Genomic DNA, 14,055 nt, shown 5'->3' on the forward strand with positions numbered 1-14,055 from the left:
AACTCTTCTGGGAAGGCTGTCCACAAGGTTTACGAGTGTGTCTATGGGAATGTTTGACCATTCTTCCAGAAGCGCATTTGTGAGGTCAGGTACTGATGTTGGACGAGAAGGCCTGGCTCGCAGTCTCTGCTCTAATTCATCCCAAAGGTGTTCTATCGGGTTGAGGTCAGGACTCTGTGCAGGCCAGTCAATTTCCTCCACCCCAAACTCGCTCATCCATGTTTTTATATACCTTGCTTTGTGCACTGGTGTGCAGTCATGTTGGAACAGGAAGGGGCTATCCCCAAACGGTTCCCACAAAGTTGAGAGCATGAAATTGTCCAAAATGTCTTGGTATGCTGATGCCTTATGAGTTCCACTCACTGGAACTAAGGGGCCAAGCCCAACCCCTGAGAAACAACCCCACACCATAATCCCCCTCCACCAAACTTTGCACTTGGCACAATGCAGTCAGGCAAGTGCCATTCTCCTGGCAACCGCCAAACCCAGATATGTCACTCCAGAGAACACGTCTCCACTTCTCTAGAGTCCAGTGGCGGCGTCCTTTACACCACTGCATTCGACGCTTTGCATTGCACTTGGTGATGTAAGGCTTGGAAACCCATTCCATGAAGCTCTCTACGCACTGTTGTTTGGAGGTCTGTAGATATTGACTCTGCAGACAGTTGGCGACTTCTGCGGACTGTGCGCTTCAGCATGTGCTGACCCCACTCTATCATTTTACGTGGAAACACTCACCTCTCCGCCGGCTTCTGGGTCTTCCAGGAGTCCCGTCGGAGATCCGGTGACGTCACGGACATCGACGTCACCGGACTCCTCCCCCCTTACCCTAATGGCTCCATCGGCTAATGAAGGAAAGGGGGAGGTGTCCGGTGACGTCGATGTCCGTGACGCCACCGGACTCCTCTCCCTTCCCTTCGTTAGCCGACGGAGCCACTTGGGCCGGTGATCTGTCGACACTTATCAAGTTCTGCGACCGCTTAACTTCCGGTTTCGTTACAACTAAGAGGTTTGCCCAAGAAACTTGTTCTGCATGAGCGCCAGCCAAAGCATTGGCCTATACACATACAGCACAGCAATGAAGTAATAAAATGAACTAGGATCACACTAATCCAGCATGTTATTATTCTGAGTTGCCCCACTCAAGCAGCAGCCATATTGAGTGGGGGCACGTGAGATTAATAACGTGCTGGATTAGTGTGATCCTAGTTCATTTTATAACTTCATTGATGTGCTGTATGTGTATAGGCCAATGTAGTTGGATCTGTATGTGCGTTATAATTAATCAAAATGAATTGATTTAAAAAAATTTCGATCAATCGAACACGGAAATTGTAATCAGTAACAGCCCTACTTTGTAGTACTAATGACCATAACCTACTACACCAGCAGTTGCTAGTACACAACTAACTCTGGTTTGCCTCTGAAGGCTAATACCAGCAGTGTGAAAACTTTCCAGGTTTTTACATGAAGATTGTGACATGCTTTGCCTAGTCTAAAGTCTTACAGACGTAATACTACTAGTACAGTATGCTATGTTTGCTTGTGGCCTGGCCTATTGCCTATATTTTTCTTACACTATAGATGCCAGTCTAAAAGCTCAGTTGTGGCCAGATATAGAAATGTCAAATGTGAAGGATGTGCAGATGCAGTTATCACATTACTTTTAAAGCTAACAATGAAAGCTGCCTTGTAAAGCTTAACTGATGAAGGGCAATACTTGGTAGAAAGTTGATTACATAGCTATAAATATCAGTTCCACCCTCAGAACCAATGTCACTGCTGTAAGTAAATGTGTGAAAAAATGTTGGACTTACTTTGGAGAATAATTGCAGACCAAGTACACAGCTCTTCTCCACACAGCTCCCCAGACGTTCATATTGTAACATGTATTGATTGCACACCCTATTCTGTTAGTTGTTGCCCAAACCATCTGCCCGAGAAAACATATACAAGAGAGTGAACATTTTACACTAAAACATAGAATCATGTTGCAAAATTAATATACCTATACATATACAATACACATTTTAGAGCATAACAAACCTGTGTATAATGTGTGCACATTGGTCCAAAGCATCTCAAAGGACATCTAGGATTGCAGTCTTGAGGATAAGGAAATGCATAATCCTTTACTTCATCATACCATGGTTTTACCAGTTGTAAAATAGATTGGTATCTGCAGTAAAATGAGAATATAATATATCTTTATATTATGTATTGGTATGTGTTCTCATGATATTCAAGCTTCAATAATATCCCACCTTGAAAGCACTGGCGCTAAAAACTGCTTCTGTACACATTGGGCAAAAAAGTATAATGTTATAGATCTATCTTTGTGCAGAGAGAGCTGATGCACTGAGATCCCTGTGGTTGGCTGATGTCTAAACTGTGCCCTATATTAAAGTGGAAAGAGGGGTTAGATAACAACATACCTGCTTAATGTTGATTCCCCTTCAGTTGTATGCTCCCCACATAAATGTTCTTCTAATTTGGTGTCTAAATATATTTTTAAGACATTTTTCACATGACTGCAAAGCTCCAGTGCTTTCCCTTTTCTCTGACATTTTTATAGGCTGGAGAGCATAAACATTCTGCCAGCTCAACAACATCCTGGAACTATGCACACAATCTGGTGACATCACTGTGCTTTGGAATTCAACAGCATTGTCAGCTGACAGAGACACACAGGGGGGAATTTATCAAAACTGGAGCAGACAAAGTCTGGAGCAGATTTGCATTGCAACCAGTCAGCTTCTGTGTCTCATTTTGAAATCTTACCTGAGCAAACTGAAGAGAGATGCTGATTGCTCCAGATTCTGACTGCTCCAGTTTTGATAAATTCCCCCCACAGACTAACTCTGTAGACCGGCTAATAATTTCAAAGTGCAGTGATGTTACCCGATTGTGTCAATAGAATATAATAGCAAAGGGGATCAATATTAAACAGATATGTTGTTTCCTACTTGTGGAGACTTCTACTAATGTGATGTCCACCTATGATCATATTGTTTACAAAAATAACATAAATATGTTTCCTGGGAGTTTATACTCACATTTAAATGTAAAAAAACATTGACTTTTAAAAACACATACTACCATACTATCGATGTGGATTTTGCCACGTACACAAGTTGCACACAGTCACCCTCTCTCCGGTGCTAACGGGGTAATATTCATGTGTGCCCTACTAAAAAGTAAGTTTACCAAAAATACAATTTTTACCTTCCTGTCCTTACTGAGAGATTCTGACCAAGAAATCTCATCAAGTATGGAGGTCCGTGGTCCCAAATGCAGGCAGCTGCCCAGGCTTCAGCAGACTTTGCCAAGCTTTCATCCCAGACCTGGAGGAGGCATTATAATGAATTAGAAATGTTAATGTTATTTTTAATGTATCAATAACAGTGTGTGTTAAACAAAATGCAGTGGATAGATCAATCAGCACAAAACAAAACAAAATTGCCTTCTAGAGAAATTTGAGATGAACTGAAATACAAAGAATTTGAGGTCTACGGGCCTGCACCCAATTCCCTGTTATCTTAATGGTAGTTATAAAGGTTTATATTTAGCTAGTCCAAAAGAAACTAACTTTTCTGCCAGTGTATCTATTCTTATGTAGACATTATCTGATCACATTTGTTTTCTGAATATATAAAGGAAAGCTTGCATGTGCTCTTGGAGATCATGTTTAACTGCATGACAGGTATGTAAAACTATAAGCTAGAGTTAAAGAAGGAGAACATCACCAATTTCCACAATTATATATGTGACCAAACCTTACCACTCATGATTTTATATTCTTTTGTGTCTTTCTTTGTTTCTTATTGGATTGCCGGATTGTGACAAAGACCTTCTGCCCTATATTGTTATAGCCTTGTTCCATTAAAATTCACAACTATTTATGTATTTCTTACTGTAAAACACTACACAGCATAATATTGCTCTATAACAACAAGATCACAGCAATGTGCTGTCACAGGCATTAAAGTGATATTAAAGTCAAAAGGTATTTCATCTTTTTTAAATGCCTACTATTGATGCTTCTTTTAAAATTTTAGTTTCCTATAGAATCAGCTGGTTCTCTAATGATGGCCCTGATATCCTGTTTTAGGGTGGCTCCATTCCCTTGCAGGGTCCTATGTAGCCACCCTTGTGTTTGCTAATAAGTTGTGTGTTTCATCACAAACACACAGGCAAGGCAAGCCCTCCTCTGATCTCCACTACTTCTTCCTCCCTTCTACAAGCTAGTAGATAGACAGCTGCCTGAGACTGTTCTGTCATTGTGATCTTGTACTGGAAAGGAAGTTCAGGGAAGCTGAAGGGAGAGAGTTGGAGCCAGCTATTTGGAAACATGATGACTGTAAGTGCTTGGGCAAAAATGTATAGGAATACTTTGCTGGGCAATGTATACTTGTTAGATCTGCGTTCATTATAAAAAAAAAGAAATTGAGAACTTAATACTACGTTAAGGGCTTTCATAAGGTGTAATTGTGCCAGTACTTACACTGCTTGTACACATTAAAATAACACATTACTTACACAGTCTTATGCAACATAATAAATAAGGACAAAGAACAATAAAGATAAAAGTAAACTGCCCACAGTATCCAAACTTCAGCTTTTAGACGTTGAGACTACTTCATTGGAATACTTTAAATTCAAGCTCTCTAGAGCATTCCCCATGACAAGCCTGAGGAAGCTTTTTGAAGTGACTTTTTGTAAAATTTCCAAAGTGTCCCTCAAAATTTACAAAAGCCAAGAAGAATTTATGGAAACTAGAACTGTTGCCCATAGAACCAAATGAAAAAATATATAGCAGTAATATATATATATATATATATATATATACCAGGTGAGAATTTATGAGCAAGGTCAAAATATGGAGTCCAACGTCAGAGAGTCTACGCTGGAATGTTGTCACGTGTTTCAGTTCAACAAAGGTTATAAACAATGGAATTTCCAATTAAAAAAACATCTTGACTCTCTTATGTGACCTTGTCCTATATGTATAATAAACTGTAACCTTCTAAATTACATGTAATCTTTGTTGTTACCCTATGTATTGAATTACTATTCACAAAATGGATACTTAAAGTATATATAAAGTCATTGTTTTTATTTTGGATAGAGTAGGTAAAGAGTTAAAACCTCTGTCTGGGTTTTTTTCTATCTGTGTCCCAGTAGATGGATTTAATTTCACTTCTGGCCCTGTAGACTCAACAGGAAGTGAAAGGATATATTTCCAATATGAGGGAAATCCCCTCTTAGACAGTTGTCAAAAGAACAAATGTTCGCTTTGGAAGATTTTATTCCTATTCTAATGGCAACCCAAAATTCTGGATTTACTCTCATTTTCATTCCCATTGACAATGATAATCTGGACAATTAGAGAAAGTGAATCTTCCTAACAGGAGCAAGGGCATAGTGGTTCTAATCCCTCACCGCTCTACCCAAATCTAAATTAATATTTAGTTATACTTTATATGTTTAGCATGGCAAGAAAATGTTATTTTTGATCCCCTTAAGGTTTTTGATGGAGAAAAGGAAAATCGTTCTATATAAATTCAGTCCTCTGCTTTCAGCTGATCCAACAGAAGATAAAGTAAGCGATCTGATAACATTTTAGGCGCATTGCATACCTAGAATAGACTTGGCGTCTTTAGTAGTAGCTAATATTTAAAAATGTAACCACAGAACAGTCAAAGCTAAGTTTGAGCCAGAGCTCATGGGGGCGGAAGCATAGTTATGCAACATTAACATTACTGAAACAATGTATTAAATACAAAGCAAAATAGTTCAAGTTCCAACTAGGCAGGGGCATTTTAGGCCAAAATTAAAACCAAATATTTATATAAAAGCACCTGCTTAGAATAATTTGTTTATATATAGTTCAAAATATTTAATTAGACCATTGCTGAAAACAGTGTTTATAGAACATCAATATTACTCTTTAATGTTTATTTTGCTTCACTTTTAATTACTCTAAGAAGTGTTAGACAAGACTTGCTATTAGAAGCACCAGATGCCCACTGCAATCAAGAAGTTGGAAGAAATCAATTCTAGAATGGCAATACAAACCAAAGAGCTGGCATATCTCAGTATATAGCGGCTGGTGTAAGAAGGAGCAGAAGGCTCACTTTGTTGAAAGCAATAGCTTTGCCTATTAATTAGCAAATTAACCCAGAGTAAAGAAGGGGAGTAGCAGCACCTCACCACATTAGCATAATCCTCCAATAGAGGAAATTGAGCTTGAGTATCAATGTTTGAAAGTAGTTATTGGAGCCAGATAGAACTATTGAGAAGGTTTCTAACATCCCCTAGGAACCCTAGGGGGGAGCTCTCATAAACATTAGATGCTACCACAGTCATTACAGAGTTAAAGTCATACTACACCAATGAATCCCACCCTGTTCCAGTTTTATAATTCCATCCTTGGTGTCAGAAAGTCTGCATAGGTGTTCAACCAGTTGTCTCCTTTGTCCTAACTGTGACGTGCATATTTTAGACAGAGAGGACAACTGGTTCACAAGAGGCAAGAAAAAAGCCATCTACCTCAACCTAGAACAACTATCTTTGAACAGGGATGGGTGCCTTCAACACCATCTGTCTCCTACATGCTGTACTGCTGTTATATCTCTAACCTTCCGTTTTGACGACAATTTACACCTTCAATCATGTAAATCGAAGGTTTACCACCTATACAGACTTCCTGACACCAAGGATGGGATTATATAACTTGAAATAGGTAGTTTCACATTCTGTACTTAGAAAATCAATATCTTCCTTTCCATTAAGGTCTGCACTACCTACAGGTAAGCATACTATAATTGCTGAGGTATTTTCCTGACACTCATCAGCATTGAAGAAGTGGCTTAGAATAAACTACAAACCGTCTTCGACATTACAGAAGAAATCCAGTTGAATGTGACTAACTGCTAATAGCTGTGTAAAGCTTTATAGAATTGTAAAACTGTAAAATATGACATAATGTGAGGCATTCTCAATTAAAGTTTCACCTACTTTTCCACATACTTAGGGGAGTGCTGGGCCATGTCAAGGTACCAGATGATCATTCTTGACATTCCACTGTAGAATTCCTATGCTTCCACTGGGATAATAAGCATGAACAATTCTGCCACACTTTGCAGGGCAGAGTAAATATGGACAGAGGTGAACACGATGCTATAATTCAATATTTTATTACATGTGACAAATGAATGCCAGAAACACGTATGCAATTTGAGTATTTTGGCAATACCTAATATACAATGAATATTTTTTTAGCAACAATGATCAGCTTCATGCAAGTTTTATTAACCGGAGTTAATGTTTTAAAAACCTTGTTTCTGTGTATTTTTACATGGAGGCAACCACATTGGCTCCTTCCAGTGCAAAAATGCTAACCAGACATCCTGCTGAGATTATGCTTCAGGTTGCTCTGCTCTTTACCCTGTTTTCTTGTTCCATGTCAGCACATACAGCAGAGCCTGATTGGCTGGGAGGCTGCCCCTCCCTCTCCCAGTCTTAGAGCTGCTGTGTAAAGGATTACAGGATGCTGTAATAGATGATATCACATGAAATACAGGTACTTAAGCTAGTTGCATTTAAGGAATGAACAGTTGCATTAATGAACCTGTGCACTGGCTATGGACATTCAAATATTGACATATATCTAACAAGCAATAAATAAGCTTTAATAAACCCTCACTGACCACTGAAGATGTGGGCACTGTGGAACAATTAATCCTCAAACTTTATAACAGAGGCACTGTGGCAGGGTTCTTCTCCATATCTCAGTAGCTTTAAGGGCCCATTCATACCTAAGCTGTTTGTTGCCCGTCGATCAGTGCGACAAACAGCTCAGCTCTAGGAATCCTATTCATTTATATGGCCCCTGTGCACATGTCAGTGTTTTGTCACAAGCAGAAATATGCCTGTCACATAAAATACTACATGCGCTACTTTGGGGCAGATTTTAGCGTGTTTTGTCCTATATACCCAATAGACAACGCTTGAAAAACGTGCACTGAGATTTTTTTGGCGCTTTTTTGAGCGTGATTTCCCATTAACATAATTGTGCCCACAAAAATGCTCAATTTAATATATGCGTGTAAAAAGCTTGCAAAAAACGCACACAAAAAAGGCGTAACAGGTGTCGTCTAGGTGTGAATCCAGCCTTAGTCTCCATTCACACCTAGACATCAACATTTGTTTTTACGCATGTCTTTCCCTCGCATAGTTTTGCACATTTTTAAGCACGTTAGACGCGCATATGCAAAGATCAAAATTAATTGCACTGAATGAGGAAACGTGCACAGATATTTGCAAACCGCTTGTGTCGCGCGTTTTAATGTGCTTCCATTGAAGTCCATGCGGCCGAACGTGCTGTAATCTGCCCGAAAGAAGCTCATGTACCTTTACCTTGCTTGCAACAAATCTCTCAGGTGTGAACAGGGGCCATACATAGAAATGAATGGGATTTGTTGCACTTAGCTTTGAGCATCAAAACACCCAGATGTGAGCAGGGACTAACAGCGACTAAGCAACCTTCCAGCTTTCTAATGTCAACACAGAGTGCCTCATTCATGTTTATATTAGAAGGCTGGAAGGCTTGCAAGTCACTGCTGGGAGAGGGAGAAGGCTGAGGTGCTTAGAAATGATTAGAGCCCAACCATTCCTGCATTGTAAGTGAGGAAGCCAAGGGCCCATCCATAACCCAGAACATCAGAGGGAAGACAAGAGCACTGGCTAGTTGGGGAAAGATAGATTAAGTTAAGTAAAACTGCTTTTTAATGGTGCTTAATGCAAAAATGTGCATTTAACCTTGCAGTGCAAATTCAGCTCAGCTTCCAATACCCATAGCCTGGCCACAAGTCCACTTTAATTTAAACACTGAAATAATAATTTTATTTGCGCTCTTACATATGTCTAGCCATTTTTTTTTAGTTTTGGATACAATGGGAATAAATTAGAATCCCTGTTGAGGCTCCATTCGAAAGATTACTTTTCATTTTATGTCCTGGTGATAATGGGTCCACCAGATAGAAAGGTGGGACATCTTCTCTAAAGGTTTTGTCTGGACATACTGTTTAAAAAAAAACTATACTATAATTTACCTTTAAAGAAAATGCCTTATACCTCACAATCACAGCACATAAACATTCCCATTTGCTCTCATATGTAATCACCTTCCCCACTGTCTATAGTGATGTAATTACCTCATAAAGAGAAACAGTAAGCTAGAATGTGCCTGAGTAAATAATTATACATCTAACAGTGGCACATTTGATATCATTATACTCTCATATTATACCAATGCAATCAGGTTATGAAAAATAAACAATACAACAATGGACACTGTAGGCCTCATTCTAAGGTCTTTCTTAGGGAAAGTTAGCTCAATAAATAACCACTTTTGGCAAATACAGTATATTTTTAACTGGCACAGCTTGTATTTAACAATTCAAAAGGGTCTCTCTTGATATTCATATTTCCATCCTTAAACATTTTTAAGGAAAGCAATTCGGAAAAAAACAACAACTCTATTCTCTAATGTGGAGAAAGTCAGAGAGGCCAGTCAAGATGGACATCCATCAATTTAAGACCATCTGTATTGTATGGGGCATGTTGGTGGTCTGCTGCCGCAGTAACCTGCTAGCCAGCTGGCCACTGATACTTAACACATTGTCTGGGGGATCTTTAAAGCATTTCTAGACAGGTAAGAATGTGAAACATCTCAGGCCAGAATGTTTTCAGACTGCTCTTTCTACATGACCACAAACAGCTCTACACGTAGTCCAGGAAACAAGTCATGTTCGGAAAGCATGGTTTCTTTATGCCAACACAAACAATAAATCATAGTAAACAGGGCCGTCCAAGATTGACCAACTTACTGGTTAAACAAACCACTTCTAAAAGGCTGCACTCAGCACAGTACTGTAAGTCTATATGTACACATACATTTAATTTATATCAGAGCCATGGGTGGAGGCCGTAAACGAGTTATTTATGGGAAAAGTATAGGTGTAATGTATTTTTGTCTACAGTGTTTGTAACTGACAAAACATGGGGTTATGTGCAAGAGTGAATAAATGGAAAATCAGATATGGTAGACAAAACAGGTAGATGTGGTAAATACTATAGATATACTTTATAGAGAGATTTACTTGGTTCTTTCATATATAACATTCAGTATAGTGTATAGTCTACTAAGTACTGAAAACATGCAAAACATGATTTTATTTATAAAGGGACAACTGTTTTATCTGAGTTCTTATAGTAAATGTAATAGTCTTATATAGTACAATGTGTACATTTAGATTTACTACGAGGTTTTGTTGCATCTTCTGGCCTTGTTTTGCTCAGTGTTGTAATTCTTTTTTAGCTCTTTTAGCTAAATGTGTTTTAAACCCGTGCCAGGAGTATGTAACCTGAAAATTATCAGATATTCATTGAATTTGGCTGGTTTTTAATAAATGTGTTCTATTTCTTTGAGGTGCAAATCAATAACTGACATTTGGAGTCCATGAGAAATATCACATGGACACATGGGTCTCATTGTTGAAAAGGTTGAGTAATTGTAGACTAAACTCCTGCTGGTTCTTTGAGGATACTGAAACAATTTGTATGATACCATAGCAAGCGTTCCTTGGCAACAATGAATTTAGAAGCTTCACCTCATAACACTACTGTCCCTAGTGGCCAAGTGGAGCATGTCACGACCATGTGCTTGAAGGACCCTTGATGCATATATGATGTTCTTTCTCTTTGTTCTTAGACCCCTTTCTGTATCTGTTAAATTACCTATTTATCTACTGTATATACAATGTGCTTTTGTTGATACAAACATATCCCCTATGTTGTATAAACATGAGCTATTTAGTTTTTTAATAGTTAAAGCAAAAAGAGCATAAAAGGATGTATGTAAGTGTATCTAAAGTTTTGGACAAAGAATGCAAGGGTTTAAACCTCTGTCGTGTTTTTATTGCTGTCTGTGTTCCTGCTGCGGAGAAGGACCCCTTTATTGGCCTGGTAACCATTGCCACTATAACAGTAAGTGCAGGTAAATCCACCTTTAATGGTTGTCTCCACATCGGAAGGAAAGGTGAAATCATTCAATAAGGACACCTGTTCTTGTGACACTTGTCTTAGATGGGATTTCTCTAACTTTGCAGATATTTCCTCTCACTTCCTGTTATGTCTCTGGGACAAGAAATAATAGGATATCTTACCAACTAGACAAGAACAGCAAAGACGAAACTGAAGCTTTGTCTTTAGTTATACTTAAAATATGATTGACTTATATTATACAATCTCCTAAATAATAGTAAAAATTGTTACTAATATTTGCAAAATAACACAATCAGCAAATTTAATTTTAGTAAATTCATATAAAGTATTGTCTAAAGAAAACCTATACATGTAGACTTCCCCTTCAGGAAATACTATCATTTCCTGCCTGTCATCCTAGTGTGGATTCTTCCCAGGTTGCTGACCCAGGCAGATTAGAAGCTCTGACTTCACTCTGACATTCCTAATCTAGACACTTTTCTCAGGTTAGTGGCTCAAAGAATTAAGTCCAGAGACATCCAAACAACCAGCATTTTCAGGAGGGGATCAGCAATGACAACCCTCCACCCCCTTAGTTCAGATTTCCTTTAAATGTTTGAATATCACACATGAAAATGAAAGGAAATTAAAGATACCCATTGCAACCAATCAGGTGCGTGCCCCCATATTCTCCCTCACACTAGACCAATGACAGATGGAACATGGTTCCAATGTTTTATTTTTTACAGTTTTTATAGCCAGGGCCGGCCTTAGGGGTGTGCGAGCAGTGCGGCCGCACAGGGCGCCATGGCAACAAGGGCGATAGCCAAAAACAATTGTTTTCCAACACTGATTGTAAGACAATAAACATTCTACTTGTCCTATTTGCTTCAGTTTACCTAGTATTAGATCAAACACAGTTAATTTCTGATTGATTGATTGATTGAATGATTGATTGATGCCAGGTTACTGCTTTCTGCAGACCCGTATATAAATTACTAATTAATCCCACATGTCACTTGGGAAAGAACAATCATTTTGTCTAGAAACCTTCAGCAATCAATAAAAACTATGACGGCTTTAAACTGGTAATAATGAAATTCTATTGGCTGGCATTGGTGACTATACATCATTGCTCTGTTCAGTCTTAAAGGGTAATTATATCCCAAACTGCATGACAACATTTCTGTACCTACCCCCCCCACCCCCCAACAAGTCCATGACAAAGGTATCATTCTTATATTTGGACTATTTTAGTCTGCACTGATATAAATTCAACCGGGACTCAGCGTTTGGTTTCACAATTTGAAATTAGCACTAGCATATCTTGCCATGGGAATCTAGCAGGATACAAGTTAAAATCTGCTGACTTGCTTTGAAATTGCAAATTCCAAAGTTGTCATCTCTTAGTCATTTCTTCCTTGATTACTTACTATCACTGTCCCAGAACAAGCATGTGCATATCAGGTGTCTTGACAGCAATGCATATTCTTGCTTTGGGCCAGCAAGTCATCCAGAAGCAAATTAAGAAGAGCAATGATGGTGACTCTGGAACTAGCACCTTCAAAACCAAGCCAACAATAGTAGCTCTCATGTTTCTATACTGATGGGTATTTTTAAACTCCATAAGTATGGTATATATTGCAACATGTATAATATGCCTTAAATGTACTTCTAATATATTAATGAATCACCCACCATGTACTCCATATTTGCTGCAGGTGGAAAGACTTTGCTTCTGACTTGGTTATGGTATTCAAGAATAGCGATCATATCATTTTGGGAAATATAGCGCTTCCTTCTGGCCTTGGTGATATTTTCTGAGTCCAGCTGAGCATTGAGTTCTGGCTCTAGAATGGTAGAATTGCTGGCTGATGATAATAAGTCTGTGGAATTAGGTAACACTAAACCACATGTTTCACAGAGGAGAGAAAATATAAAGGCTGCAGCCACAAAGCACATCTCAATCATGCTTGGAAGGCAAGGCACAAACTTCAGATACAGTACAATGGTTCAAAATTAATTGCTTCTTGAAACCTATATGAAGATATGAAGTAGACAGAAAATAAATATTATATAGTAAGAATTATATATACTGTACAGGATGTTTAAATTACAACAGTGTTATTAAATAAGACAAATAAAAGATATATGAATAGCAATATAACTGACAAAACCAATAAAAAAATGGAAAAAGAAAAATGTTTCTTGGAAAAAAAAACAACCTATTATTTAAAGAAAATACACACGTAACAAAACCATGCCTAGGAACTGCTACTTAGAGTAATAGCAATTATTATTTATAACATAAACTGCAACTTAAGTTAACTTGACAGGCAGATATTAAAGACTGCCTAGGAAAACGTCTGTACTCAAAAGTGTATTAAACATAATTTGCAGTTTCCATAAAAATATATACCACAACCTTACCTTTTAACAGTGTGTCAGTCTTGCACTAGTGCAATGTCTATTGCTCTGCTATGAAGTGTTCAGCCTTTTAAGGGAAGGACATATCCTGTTGTAAATTCAGTGAAAGCAAAACTCTGCTTGCTAGGAACTTCTGGCTGCAGGATTTGTTAAATGATAACAGCTTTTTATATGTTACAGCCTGGACTCTCTTGCCAGACCCTGGAGAAGTAAAACGTACAGAGGAGGAGTTTACAGTACAGTACAGTACAGTGATTGGGTGGCATCATATCACAGGGCTGGTAGGAACAATGGCACATCTAAATTCTATCACAAATTAGGAGCAGATTACCTGCTGTTATTTTCTTTTCTTTTTTTTTTTTTACTATGAAGAGAACTCAGAGATTTATTGGGACACAGTGGTTTCCTACCATTATGAATTCACAGAAAGATTTTAGCCAAATAAAAGGAATATATTAAACTGATGCAGTGGGTACTTTGAGCACAGTGATTCTTGTAAGAAAGGTTTAGCTTTTTATTTATTTACTTTATTATTTCAAACATGTTACAGAGTGCACAATGTAGCTATCAATGCTTAGA

At 38.2% G+C, this 14,055-nt stretch overlaps 1 protein-coding gene across 1 annotated transcript in view; it reads right to left on the reverse strand.

Moving 5' to 3' along the window:
* PI15 (peptidase inhibitor 15) overlaps positions 1-13,589 on the reverse strand; it is a 19,131-nt gene extending 5,542 nt beyond the window's left edge. Inside the window, exons 1-5 of the mRNA XM_018567535.1 lie at positions 13,480-13,589; positions 12,748-13,086; positions 3,226-3,344; positions 2,047-2,179; positions 1,818-1,933 (exon numbers count right to left, since the gene is read on the reverse strand). Coding sequence (XP_018423037.1) covers positions 1,818-1,933; positions 2,047-2,179; positions 3,226-3,344; positions 12,748-13,020 — 641 coding nt within the window. The 5' untranslated portion in view covers positions 13,021-13,086; positions 13,480-13,589. The remainder of the gene's footprint in view (positions 1-1,817; positions 1,934-2,046; positions 2,180-3,225; positions 3,345-12,747; positions 13,087-13,479) is intronic.
* Positions 13,590-14,055: the final 466 nt, after the last annotated feature.

The sequence above is a fragment of the Nanorana parkeri genome, unplaced genomic scaffold (genome assembly GCF_000935625.1).
Source record: "Nanorana parkeri isolate BGI_ZX_2015 unplaced genomic scaffold, ASM93562v1 scaffold1058, whole genome shotgun sequence".
NCBI classification, from domain to species: Eukaryota; Metazoa; Chordata; class Amphibia; order Anura; family Dicroglossidae; genus Nanorana; species Nanorana parkeri.